This window comes from Fundulus heteroclitus, unplaced genomic scaffold (genome assembly GCF_011125445.2).
Source record: "Fundulus heteroclitus isolate FHET01 unplaced genomic scaffold, MU-UCD_Fhet_4.1 scaffold_46, whole genome shotgun sequence".
Taxonomy (NCBI): domain Eukaryota; kingdom Metazoa; phylum Chordata; class Actinopteri; order Cyprinodontiformes; family Fundulidae; genus Fundulus; species Fundulus heteroclitus.
In genome coordinates, this window is record NW_023396879.1 from 1,951,648 (window position 1) to 1,965,593 (window position 13,946).

General features: G+C 38.5%; 1 protein-coding gene across 1 annotated transcript; it reads left to right on the forward strand.

Annotated features, from left to right (window-relative positions):
* The first annotated feature begins 3,830 nt into the window (after window positions 1–3,830).
* Window positions 3,831–13,018, forward strand: LOC118556074 (oocyte zinc finger protein XlCOF6-like). Its single transcript, XM_036131845.1, has 2 exons — window positions 3,831–3,950; window positions 10,390–13,018. Exon 2 carries the CDS (start codon window positions 10,406–10,408, stop codon window positions 12,776–12,778), a length of 2,373 nt encoding a protein of 790 aa, XP_035987738.1. The 5' UTR covers window positions 3,831–3,950; window positions 10,390–10,405; the 3' UTR covers window positions 12,779–13,018.
* Window positions 13,019–13,946: the final 928 nt, after the last annotated feature.

Consider the following 13,946-nt stretch of genomic DNA (forward strand, 5'->3'; position numbering starts at 1 on the left):
AGGGAAACATTGAGGTCAAGATTTAGTTGTGATCAAACGGGACAATTTTTCTTTTATTGCTCAATAAGTAAGAATTTCTGGCAAGAGTTCCACAACTGGTTGAGCAATAAAGTTAGTTTTAAATTGGACAATTTAAAAGCCAGGATATAATTTTCTATAAATGTTCCAAATGAAATTTCACTTTTTATTAATCGAAATAACTACCTAATTTAATCTGTTTTAAAAATGAGTGTAAAATGTTTTTGTCCTTAAAGAAAACGTTAAACCGTTGATGCTGCAAAAAATGTTTGAACCTGTAAATTATTAGCTACAATTTTTGTTCTCTGAATGTTTTTTTTAGCTGCATCTGACATTTTGTTAATCTTGCATAAGTGCCGTGTTTGTGACTTTCTCTACGAGAAGTTGTAATGAAGGTTATTTTTAAACTGATGCTTTTTATCATCTGCGAAATCCAAACTACAAGTTTAACATTTATGAATCACACAGATTCTCTATTCCTATAGAATAGAGTGCTGGAGGAGTGTTGGTCTAGTGGTTAGAGCAGCGCGCGTCCACTCTGAGAAGGATGCAGGTACCCGGTTACCCATCATCACCTTGATGAGCAGCCCACTGCTCATCAAGGTGATGGGTTAAAAGCAGAGAACACATTTCATTGTAATGTATGTTTCAATGACAATAAAGATGACATTACTATTACTGAATAATGTAGTCCATGTGTTTCTACACTATGGAGCTGCTGATGAGGGTCAGAACGGGTCAGAAGCGGGTCCATGAGAGCAGCTGGTCCGGTTCATGTAATCCAGCCTGAAGCGTGGCTTCAACTGAGCGCAGTTAGCGGACAGGATGCCGCTGAGGGGCCCTGTGTGCAGCAGAGGGACTCACCGAGCGGGGCCCCTGTCTGGCCCCCTGTCTCTGGGTCCTCAGCGGCTCCTGGACGCTGCTGGCTCCGTCTCTGGGAGGAAAAAGCAGCCGAGCTCAGCTTCAGCAGCTCGGCTTCATTCATCACACTTTACGCTCCAAGCTCCGGTTCCAGCTCGGTGTTCCGCCCGCTCTGCTTTCTCTTAAAGGTTCTGAACGGATCCAGCTGCGTCCCACACATCAGCACACAGCACACTTCCGCTTCCTGCTCCTCTTCTTCCGGTTGGCTCCAGCTGCTGGCGCAGTAGCGCCACCTGCTGCTGTGGAGGAGCCATAGTCTGATCGGCCATTTTATGGCACAGAAACATAAACAGAGTGCCAGAGGCTGGAGGGCCGCTGGACCTTCTGAGGAACCAAAACCAGGTAAAAACAAAAGCAGACTTCCCTGTTCAGCGTCCTTGAAAGTGCTTTGATTTGTCATAAAAGTTCAGAATTATTTTGACAGCTCCTGCTCACACTTCCATAAAGTCAATCCATCCCTAAAGATAACAATAATTGCTTTTCTTGAATATTAGTCAAATTATTCTATCTTAATTTCTCTTTATTCTGTTGAGAACTTTGCAATCATTTGATTATAATTGATTCTTTAAAAACATTTTTTATATTATTTGATTCTTTAAATATTTTCCTTGCTTTGTGAAGCTGTTCTGTTTTGCTGCATCTTTCCAGTCCTTCACCTTCTTAGTAAGAAACGAGTTTAATTTGCTTTCATTTTAATTTGAGTCTTTCATGGAAGCTTTACTATTAAACACTTTCTGTGGAGAAAAAGATTTTAACTTGACGTGTTTGAAATATAACGCAGAGCCTCTTCCTGGACCTTTCTTGAACTCTCACACTGCAAAAACGGATCTAAAAATAAATTTGAAATTTATTTATTTGAACATGAACATGATACAAATATAAAAATAAAATAGTGCACAGTAACAAGAAGTGCATAAGAAAAAAAATAAAATAAGTAAAATAATAAAAATAAGTAGAATGTTCTTAAAATGTGTGTTTTTGTCCTTGATTTGAGCAGGTAAATAATATTATCTGCCAATGGGATGAGTATTTTGACCCATAAAATAAGATAATTAAACATCCTGCACTTGAAATTAGATGATGGAGATGAATTGTTCCTATTTTAAGTGCAAAAATCTTATTCCATTGGCAGATCATCTTATTTACCTGCTCAGATCAAGGACAGATACACTTATTTTCAGAGAATATTACTTATTTAGTTATGTTTTTGCAGTGCATCTTTTGTGTATTATAAGTACTATTACAGTTATTAATAACTGAATACATAAAACATTACGTATTTTTTAACTTGAGGTAAACTGTATACTTGTTTAATGAGTAGTTTATAAAATATTACATTGCATGTATTATTCTAGGAAATAAAACTGTTAACTGAATTTTACTTGTTCAGCCTTTTTGGTTAGTAGTTGAAGAGAAGGATAACAAGAAAAGGTTGAAAAATGTGTTTATTTTTAAAATCTGACACTTCTATCTAAGTGTTCCAGTCCTAAGGCTAAAATATTTTTGTAGAGAAAAAGGTTTTAACTTGATGTGTTCAAAATATAACATTGAGCTTATTCCTGGCACTCCATTGTTTTGTTATAAGTCATAATATTACCATTGTTGATAACTGAATGCAGAAAAGGGTATTTATGTTTTAATTTGACTTAAACTTGACAGCTAGGAACCACCAATCAGGCCTGAAATCTGGGAGTAGTGATGGACATTTACAGGATTAAACTTAAACCTGAATTTATTCCTCCTGATTTGTGGAATTATTTGTAACATCAAGATAAGATAAGATAAGATAAGATAAGATAAGATAGGCTTTATTGATCTCACATTGGAGAAATTCACATGCCACATCGGTTCATTAGTCAATAATCAGAAAAAGGTGCAAAAGTAGGAAAGGTGCATCAGTTATATACAGTGGATCAAAGAAAAAGTGAAAAATAAGAATAAAAATACAAAAAAATAAAAAAATAGGAATGGGCAGATGATGTCTTATTTACATTCACGGTGATATACTTATATATACACTTATACTTTATATATATATATATAAACCTTAACTTGAATCTGAACAGATTTATTATCTGTTCAGATTCAAGTTCATCACTAATCAGTATATAAATAAAGTAGATTAGACATCTTGATTGAAATACAGAAAGTATTGTATCACATTCAAATGATATAAATGTTACGTTTGTGTGGTTACAGCACATATAGGAATTAATGAAAATGAAATTGTAGATAAGATTGCTAAGGAAGCAAAAAATAGAACCATTGATATGAAGTTTAACTTAAGTAAGACAGAAATTAAAAGATGAAGACTGGAGGAAAGGTGGCAAAAGCAATGGGAAGAATAAAGGAGAGGAAGATGGTTTTATAGGATTCAACGGAAAGTCAGAGCAACGAGGATAGCAGAAAGAAACTGAAAAGAGGAAACCGTTACATTTGACCTGGTGGACATTCTGCAGAAGAATAAAAAAAACATTGATGTTATCAATATTTATTTAAATATCTAAGAATGACAGGAATAATTAGAATAATTTACTACTAAATGGTTTATATATATATATATATATATATATATATATATATATATATATATATATATATATATATATATATACATATACATATATATATATATATATATATATGGCGCATTACCGCCACCAACTGGTGAGGAGTGTGGGCCATTCTGATCCACACTCCTTACCAGTTGGTGGCGGTAATGCGCACTGAAAAGATGTCTCCCAACCGCCATTAAACTCAAGAAGAAGAAGAAGCGGAAGTGTGCTGTGTGCTGATGTGTGGGACGCAGCTGGATCCGTTCAGAACCTTTAAGAGAAAGCAGAGCGGGCGGAACACCGAGCTGGAACCGGAGCTTGGAGCGTAAAGTGTGATGAATGAAGCCGAGCTGCTGAAGCTGAGCTCGGCTGCTTTTTCCTCCCAGAGACGGAGCCAGCAGCGTCCAGGAGCCGCTGAGGACCCAGAGACAGGGGGCCAGACAGGGGCCCCGCTCGGTGAGTCCCTCTGCTGCACACAGGGCCCCTCAGCGGCATCCTGTCCGCTAACTGCGCTCAGTTGAAGCCACGCTTCAGGCTGGATTACATGAACCGGACCAGCTGCTCTCATGGACCCGCTTCTGACCCGGTTCTGATCGGTTCTGACCCGTTCTGATCGGTTCTGACTCTCATCAAAGCCCAGTAGAGGTCTGGAATGTGACGTCATCCTTAAATCATCGCGGTTTAGGACGTGGAGACTTCAAGTAGAGTCTGGTAACTATGGAAACAGCGTTACTTTTGAGAGAACTGAATCACTAGAATCAGTTCATTAAAATGATTCGTTCACTAAGTCATTCGGTTCATGTAACTCCAGCCTCCGTTCCTTACAGTCAAAATCTTTATTTAACCAGGATAAGGCTCCCTGAGATCAAAGATCTATTTTACAAGAGTGTCGATAGTTAACCAGTTACAAAAAACGGTAAAATATCAATAACATTGTAATGTTAAACCTTATAATCCGTTTAAACAGCAGCATATAGATTTTGTTTCTGCTAAATAATTTCTAAGACCCTTACATGAAATAAAAAGAGACCAGCTCTGTCAGATGAAGTTCAGGCTGATGGTGCTGCAGAATGAAATGTTTCTGTAACAAATTTAGTCTTCACTCTATGCTCAATCATTAAAAATAAGTCCTGTTATATAAATGTCACTCTGATCCAAAACAGATAAAAATGTAGCACTTACGAGTTTTTTTGCTGCTTCAAATGACAAACAAGACTTAATTCTTAAACAAGCCCGCCTTAACTTTTTATCAGATTTTTAATATGCAAAGTAAAGATGGCGACTGATCAATACTTATACCCAAATGTGTATAATGTGGCACTACTTTAATTGCTATGCATGTAAGAGTATGAACAGATGTTTTTGCCAATATGCAACTCATCTTTTTCACGACAGTGTGAACGGCCCAATTCAATTTATATAGCGTCATCTCGAGGCTCTTTACAAAGACAGATTCAATCATATTATACAGATTGGTCAGAAATGTCCTATATCAGGAAACCAGTTGATTGCATCAAAGTCCCGACAAGCAGCATTCACTCCTGGGGAAGCGTAGAGCTACAGGGAGAGTCGTCTGCATTGTACATGGCTTTGCTGCAATCCCTCATACTGAGCAAGCATGAAGCGACAGTGGAGAGGAAAACTCCCCATTACTTCCGATCTTCTCACCCCCAAAAATCCGATTTGAGCCGCTTCCACTTCCTTTCTTTGCTCCTTCATTTTGCTGCAATGTGGACTCAATATCGTCGGCTCCCATTGCTCAACAGCTTTCTTATATTAACGCCGGCCGGTATCTGCCTTATTTTTTTAACAAAACTTTATGGAACGCTTTTAGAAACAATTACATTCACCATTACCTCCATAAACAGAGCGCTGCTCTGTGACGTCTTCTGTTATCTGCGCATGCGGGTCGCTTTGAGGTCTAGAACCGTTCAGACAAAAGTCTGATGGCATTTAATAGTAGTATGAACGGCCACCTAAAAAAAAACAAAAAACGGAATTGAGCATCAAGACCTGCAGTGTGAACGCAGCCTTAGTCTTATTCGTGAACTGGGACAGCCTTAGTCGCTGCGCTGTGGCATAATCGGCCTACAGATGCGTCCTCTGAAGGATGCAGCCCCTGAGCTGAGACAGAGCCGCTGTGAGGAGGAACAGGAGGCGCACCGTTCCCAGTTAAATAAAACAATGTCCAATAAAATATCTTGGGAGATAAAATTCACAAATGCTAAACATAATGTCAACAGAAATTCATTAAGAAAAAATATTAATAAAGGTGACACCATGTCAAATATTAAATCAAGAATAGGAAATGCCAACATACAAACTTAAAGCTCTGTGCGACCTGCGTTTAAAAATAAAGGTAAATGTCAACGAAAAGAAAACTAAAACAAAATATGAAAATCAAGAAACCAAACCAATACACAGACTAATCAACACTATATTTTAATGATGATAATGCTATGATTAGGGCTGGTTATTATTATTAATTTCATTCTGCTCCTATATAATTAACATGGCTCATCTGTGTTACAAAGTACAAATGTGCTTTATTTTTTTCTCTTCATCATCACAGTAAACACAAAATGCAAACTTGTAAATTTGACAATTTAATTTTAAGCTGTAAACAAAACTCTCAAAAGAGCAAATTTGTGCACCAGTACCTGCTGCAGCAAAACAAAGGTGATGCTGTTACCCCCACACTTCAGTTGGGATAGTCCTTTGAGGTGTGAAAGCTGCCCTATTTTTACTTTATCTGTTCCAACTTTTTAGAGCAATGGGTATTATGGCAGGAAAATGATATTTTTACCACATCAGACCACAGGACTTTACTCCAAAAAGTTAATACCCGAGACCGAACAATTGGTGTTAGCATGTGGCTCGATAGGGCATGTGATTTTGCAATGCATTGTGGGATGCTGTAGCAAAAGTTTTTGTTAAAATTGCCAACTCTAATGCCATGCTGGGAGAGATAGACACAAAGTGCCTGAAAAATTAACCGTACAAACGAGATAGGTGACGGGCTTGTTTTCTATCTCATCAATAGAGTTTGTTTTTAAACCCGCAAATAATTTAGAAATTTTGACAAAGCAGCTTTAGGAGCGTCCAGGATCTCAAAATTCTTTCATCTTAAAGAGAAAACTCATAATTTAAGAGAAATGTGAACACCTCACAGTGCTCCTCCTCTGCTCTCATTTCTGCCGGATAACTTTATTTAAAATTATTGCATTTATGTTGGAAATATCTTGGGGCGCATTGTTTCTTTTAGTTACAGTATGAAGCGGGGAATGTTCACAAAGGATCTCCTTTAATTTCACTTTGTATGCTACCCTTAGCTGGCTAAGCTAGCGCTAGCCAGTGTGGTGTTGTGCCGTTACTCACAGTTTTAAGTTATTTAATGTTTAATAAATAACTTTCTGTCTGTTAGGTATTGTCTGGTGAATATCAGCCAATCAGCTGATATCAGGACAATAGTTGAAAGGGATGATTTGAGCTCTGGTGATCTTTTAACAGCAAACTCTGAACACATATAGAATAAATGAGTGACAACTTCTCTTCAAGTTAATAAATTCAAGTTCAAGAATTTATTACCGGAAATAAAATGAACATCCAGAGAACATCACTATAGAATGCTGTTTATCTGAATTAACACTATATTTCCATCAACAAATCCTCTCTACTAGGCTGTGAAACTTTATTAAACTACTAAGCAAAATGAAGATAAAAAGAAGCTAAGGAACTATTTACACACAAAAGAAACAAAAAGATAAAATAAAATGGTTGATCATCATCAGAACGATTCAGTGAATCCTGGTTCACTGCAGATCTGAGTTAAAGAACCAAAGTTCATCTTAAAGAACATGGAATGAGATTAAATTATCTTGACTAATTTAGAACAACATTGGTGTGTTTCAACTCATTCACAATGCAAATCCTGAATTATATAAAACGTTATTCTAGGGAATAAATTTAAAAAATTATTTGCTTCATAAAAATCAATAACCTTTAGGACACTTGACTTTTATGGAGCAAATCAGTTTGTGTTATCCTGACTGGATAACACAAACATTAACCCATCGGTATATAAAACCTTTATGAAAAAAATGTGTTATAGCCATAAAAACTCACACATATCAGCATAGCATGGTTTCAAGAAAGCTAGCGAGAGCTAGCCTGTTAGCTCGGTCCAGCTCTGTCAAACCTTAAACACATTAAAACAAACCATTTTAAACTTTCCTTGACAAACTCTGCCTAACCGCTGCCTTTTTGTCTGTTCGCTGGACTTTAGGTATCCAGTTAGAAGAAGTTGGGCCAGGGTGACGGCTGGTTGTCTGAGCAGCGAACAAGCGGCTCTCACTCTCACTTGTGAAACCTGATCAGCTTTTCACCTGCAAAAGGTGAGGAAAGGTTACAAGCAGCCTGTTTCCAAGGCAGTCGGCTGGTTAGGTTCTGACGTTGAACATCAGGCTGTACTTAGCTGCACTTCTGGACTGTATCCATGTTTGCCTGCCTCTCCCATGTGGATGCTTTCCCTATCCACGGGCTAAGAGGAAGATAAATCTGGGGGGGGGGTGCTTGGCGCATAGCAGTGTTGGCACCCTGCTGTGATGGGGCAGTTCCTAAAGAAAGGAAGTCTGCAGCTTCTCACATTCCAGAAATAGCCTGATTTTGTCTCTCCTGGCTGTCTTGTGTGTTTTCAGAAGAATCCATCTTGTTCCGCTCCGGCTTAATCCGTTTGTGTCCAAACCGAAAACAGTTCAGGCAAATCACGCTGCAGTATTGTGGTTTAAAGCGGGACATCCAGCTGTGAGGAAAGCAAGAGCTGCTGAGCCCACAGCCAAACTAATTTTGAATTTAATTCAATTCAATTCAGTTTTATTTATATAGCGCCAAATCATGAAACATGTCATCTCAAGGCACTTTACAAAATCAAGTTCAATCATATTATACAGATTGGGTCAGATTACACAGATTGGTCAAAAATGTCCTATATAAGGAAACCAGTTGATTGCATCAAAGTCCCGACAAGCAGCATTCACTCCTGGGGAAGCGTAGAGCCACTGGAAGAGTCATCTGCATTGTACATGACTTTGCTGCAATCCCTCATACTGAGCATGCATGAAGCGACAGTGGGAAGAAAAACTCCCCATTAACGGGAAGGAGAACCTCCGGCAGAACCGGGCTCAGTATGAACGGTCATCTGCCTCGACCGACTGGGGTTACAGAAGACAGAACAGAGACACAACAAGAGAAACAAAAAAGCACAGAAGCACACATTGATCCAGTAATCTGTTCTACATTAGATGGTAGTAGCGGGTGAGCCGTCTTCTCTGGATGATGTCACAGTTAACAGAACGCCAGACCAGGTGTACCTACTATGAAGAAAAAGAGAGAGAGCAAAAAGTTAAAAGCTGAAATGATGACAGTCATTTCAATGTAATACAATGCAAAACTGGAGAACAGTAGACTGAAGAACAGTAGAAATCAGTAGAGTGAGAAAATTAGACCCTGATGTCCTCCAGCAGCCTAGGCCTATAGCAGCATAACTATAGAGATAGCTCAGGGTAACATGAGCCACTCTGACTAGAAGCTTTGTCACAAAGGAAAGTTTTAAGATTAGTCTTAAAAGTAGACGGGGTGTCTGCCTCACGGACCAAAACTGGGAGTTGGTTCCACAGGAGAGGAGCCTGATAGCTAAAGGATCTGCCTCCCATTCTACTTTTAGAGACTCTAGGAACCACCAGCAGACCTGCAGTCTGAGAGCGAAGTGCTCTGTTAGGAACATACGGGGTAATCAGAGCTCTGATATATGATGGAGTTTGATTATTAAGGGCTTTATACGTTAGAAGGAGAATTTTAAATTCTATTCTTGATTTAACAGGAAGCCAATGAAGGGAAGCTAAAATTGGAGAAATATGATCCCTCTCGTTGATTTTCATCAGAACTCTTGCCGCAGCATTTTGAATCAGCTGAAGACTTCGAACTGCATTTTGTGGACTTCCTGATAGTAAAGAATTACAATAGTCCAGCCTTGAAGTAACAAATGCATGACCTAGTTTTTCAGCATCACTCCTGGACAGAATGTTTCTAATTTTGGCGATATTCCTGAGGTGAAAAAAGGAAACTCTGGAGACCTGTTTAATATGGGATTTAAATGACATGTCTTGGTCAAAAATAACACCAAGATTTTTAACTTTATTACCAGAGGCCAAGTTAATGCCATCCAGATTAAGTGATTGATTAAGAACTTTATTTTTTGAAGACTGGCCCAAAGATTACAACTTCTGTCTTGTCAGAATTTAAATGCAGGAAATTTAAAGTCATCCAGCTTTTGATGTCATCAAGACATGACTGCAGTCGAAGTAACTGATTGGATTCATCAGGATTTATGGATAAATATAGCTGAGTGTCATCAGCATAACAGTGGAAATTAATCCCATGCTGTCTGATAATTTTGCCAATCGGAAGCATATATATAGTAAATAGAATTGGTCCAAGGACTGAACCCTGTGGTACTCCAAAAGTGACCCTAGAGTTTGAGGAAGATTTATTATTAACATGAACAAACTGGAATCTGTCCGACAGATAAGATTTAAACCAGCCTAATGCTTTTCCCTTAATCCCTACAGTATGCTCAAGTCTTTGTAGGAGAATATGGTGATCAACTGTATCAAATGCAGCACTGAGATCTAACAGGACAAGTATAGACACAAGTCCATTATCTGAGGCCATGAGAACGCCAAAAGAGCTCCAGCCCTCGTTTGTATCATCAAAATGTTGAAGCCTATAGCTGTGAGACTCAACGTCCAGAAACTGGTCAATGGAGGATGAACAGAAAGCCTACTGTTGAATATTAAGACAAAGCTTACATTTTTTGTGTGTTTTTTTCATTTTTCAGATTTTTCCACAACATCATGTCTGTTGCTAAGCAAGAAGTTCTTGGTCATCATTTTACGGTCAGCCAAAATGAGATCTCTGTTCTGTACCAGAGGGAAACAGAACCTCTAAAAACCAAAAGGACCGAAGAGGAACTAGAACCTACACAAGTAAAAGAAGAAGAGTATGGATCAGAGCTTCTGCAGATTGTGATGAAAGAAGACCACATAGAACTGGGGCAAGAGGGTGATAGATGGACAGTTTCTGGACCTCTTGAAATCAAAGAAGAATCAGAGGAACTAGAACTGATCGAAATGAAGAAAGATGACCATGAATCAGAATCTCAGTCGGCGGTAAAGACTGAGGTTGAAGGTATCAATAACGATGAAAACCAGGATGTACTGAAGCAGGAAACTAAGACATTAATGGGAACAGATTGTGGATCTCCTGAAATCAAAAAGGAATCAGAAGAACTCGACCCCAAAGAAGTGAAGGAAGAGGAGCATGGATCAGGACCTCCACAGATGGTAAAGAATGAGGCTGATGGAATCAGTCAGGATGAAAACCAGGATGTACTGAAGCAAGAGACAAATACTTGGACCCTGACAAATTCTAGTGATGAAACAGATAAAAAAGCTGAACTAAATGGAAACAAAATCCTCATTCAGAACTTACTTAATGTGAAGAATCATCAGGAAATAAAGACTTACGAACCCTCGGAATCCAGCAGAGCTGAACTGCAAAAGAAGAGAGCTCAGAAAATCAGAAGTCAAAGTGTAGAGAAAGGGATGAAGGACAAAAACTTTCACAATGGTAAAAAATGTAAACAGTGTGAAGTCTGTAGTAAACGCTTCCAATTCACTAGTGATTTAACAACTCATATGAGAACGCATACAGGTGAGAGACCTTTCTCCTGTATAACTTGTGGAAAGAGTTTTAGTCAAAAAAGTAGCTTATCTACTCATCAGAGAACTCATACAGGAGAGAAACCTTTTTTATGTATAACTTGTGGAAAAGGTTTCGGTAACAAAAGTAGTCTGAATAGCCACATGAGAACTCATACAGGAGAGAAGCCTTTCTCGTGTTTAAGCTGTGGAAAGAGTTTCTTTCAAAAAAGTCAGTTATCCATACACCAGAGAACTCATACAGGAGAGAAGCCTTTCTCATGTATCACGTGTGGAAAAGTTTTCAATCAAAAATTTAATTTGAATAATCACATGAGTACTCATACAGGAGAGAGACCTTTCTCCTGTGTCACTTGTGGAAAAGGTTTCAATCAGAAATGTAAATTGAATAACCACATGAGAACTCACACAGGTGAGAAGCCATTCACATGTATCACATGTGGAAAAGGTTTCAGTCAAAAAAGTGACTTGTCTGTTCACCAGAGAACTCATACAGGTGTGAAGCCACTGTCGTGCATTGTCTGTGGAAAAGGTTTCAGTCAAAGAAGCAACTTGAAAAGACACCTGAGAACTCATACAGGAGAAAAGCCTTTCTCGTGTAATACCTGTGGAAAAGGTTTCCATCAAAAAAGTCATTTGATTAGCCACATGAGAACTCATACAGGAGAGAAACCTTTCTCATGCATAAGCTGTGGGAAGAGTTTCTTTCAAAAAAGTCAGTTATCTATTCACCAAAGAACCCATACAGGTGTGAAGCCGTTGTCGTGTATGGCCTGTGGAAAAGCTTTCAATCAAAAAAGTAACTTAAATAGACACCTTAGAACTCATACAGGAGAGAAGCCTTACTCATGTATCACCTGTGGAAAAGGTTTCAATCAAAAATTTAACTTGAATAGCCACATGAGAACTCACACAGGAGAGAAACCTTTCTTGTGTATCACATGTGGAAAAAGTTTCAATCAAAAATGTAAACTGAATAACCACATAAGGAATCATACAGGAGATAAGCCTTTCTTTTGTATAAGCTGTGGAAAAAGTTTCATTCAAAAAAGTGATTTGTCTATTCACCAGAGAATTCATACAGGTGTAAAACCTTTGTTGTGTGTCGCCTGTGGAAAAGGTTTCAGTCAAAGAAGTAACTTGAATAGACACATGAGAACTCATACTGGAGAGAAGCCTTTCTCGTGTGTCACCTGTGGAAAAGGATTCAATCAAAAATTTAATTTGAACAACCACATGACAACGCATACAGGAGAGAAGCCTTTCTTGTGTATCACCTGTGGAAAAAGTTTCAATCAAAAATTTAAATTGAATAACCACTTAAGAACTCATACAGGTGAAAAGCCTTTCTTGTGTATAAAATGTGGAAAAGGTTTCAGTCAAAAAAGTAATTTAAATACCCACATGAAAAATCATACAGGAGAGAAGCCTTTCACATGTATCACTTGTGGAAAAGGTTTCAGTCACAAAAGTAAATTGAGCAGCCACACGAGAACTCATACATGAGAGAAGCCTTTGTTGTGTATCCCGCACGGTAAAGGTTTTATTTAGAAAAGTAATTTGACATGCTACATGGGAACTCTTTAAGGAGAAATACTTTTACTTTTTGTTGTTGAGGTACACAAGGGCACAGGAAACCCAGCAGATTGCATTGGGTCACTGACCAGCAGAATAACTAATTCAATTAAATAAAATTGTATTTATATAGCGCTAATTCACGATACACATCATCTGAAGGCTCTTTCCAAAGTCCGACTCCATCAGATCCTCCAGGTTGGTGAGAAAGTTTCCTCTCTAAGGAAACCCAGCAGGTTGCATCAAGTCTCTCCAAGCAGCATTCACTCCTCCTGAAAGAGCGTAGAGCCACAGTGGACAGTCGTCTGCATTGTTGATGGCTTTGCAGCAATCCCTCATACTGAGCATGCATGAAGCGACAGTGGAGAGGAAAACTCCCCTTTAACAGGGAGGAGAACCTCCAGCAGAACCAGAACCAGGCTCAGTGTGAACTCTCATCTGCCTCGACCCACTGGGGCTTAGAGAAGACAGAGCAGAGACACAGAAAGCACAGAAGCTCACATTGACCCAGGAGTACTTTCTATGCTAGATGGTAATAGTGGATGATCTGCCTCCCCTGATGATGTCACAGCTAACAGAACACCAGACCAGGTGTACCTTCTATGAAGAGAAAAATGAAGAGAACAAAAAGTAAAAAGATGAAATAAAAACAAACAATGCAGATTGGAGAGTAGTAGGAGAACTCAGCAGAGAGAGAGAAATAGTCCCACCCCTCAAGTGATTTATATCCATTGATGAGTTGTCCCTGTAGCCAAATAATACAATGCTTCATGAGCTGTTAAATCATTGACAAATATTTCTATAAAAATGTATAGTTAATATGTTTGATAATTAAATTGGGAACAGATATAATCAATCAACCTGACAAAGAGTATCACTGAAGTGGACTCAGTGATTATACTGAAAATACACCAATCTAACATAAATCACTGTATAAACACACTGTAGTTGTGAAACATGGCTAAACTTGTGTCAATAGGAGGGATATTGAAACTGAAAGAACATTTTTAGCAGGAACATTTCCATTGATCCCAAAATGGGTTGACATATTCCCATGTTCACACCCAGATGCCATGACGGGGGTAAAAGCACTAGCCAA

Bases quoted from the DNA above. Each gene is read 5' to 3' on its own strand.
- LOC118556074 (XM_036131845.1), top strand. From the start codon at position 10,406: ATGTCTGTTGCTAAGCAAGAAGTTCTTGGTCATCATTTTACGGTCAGC.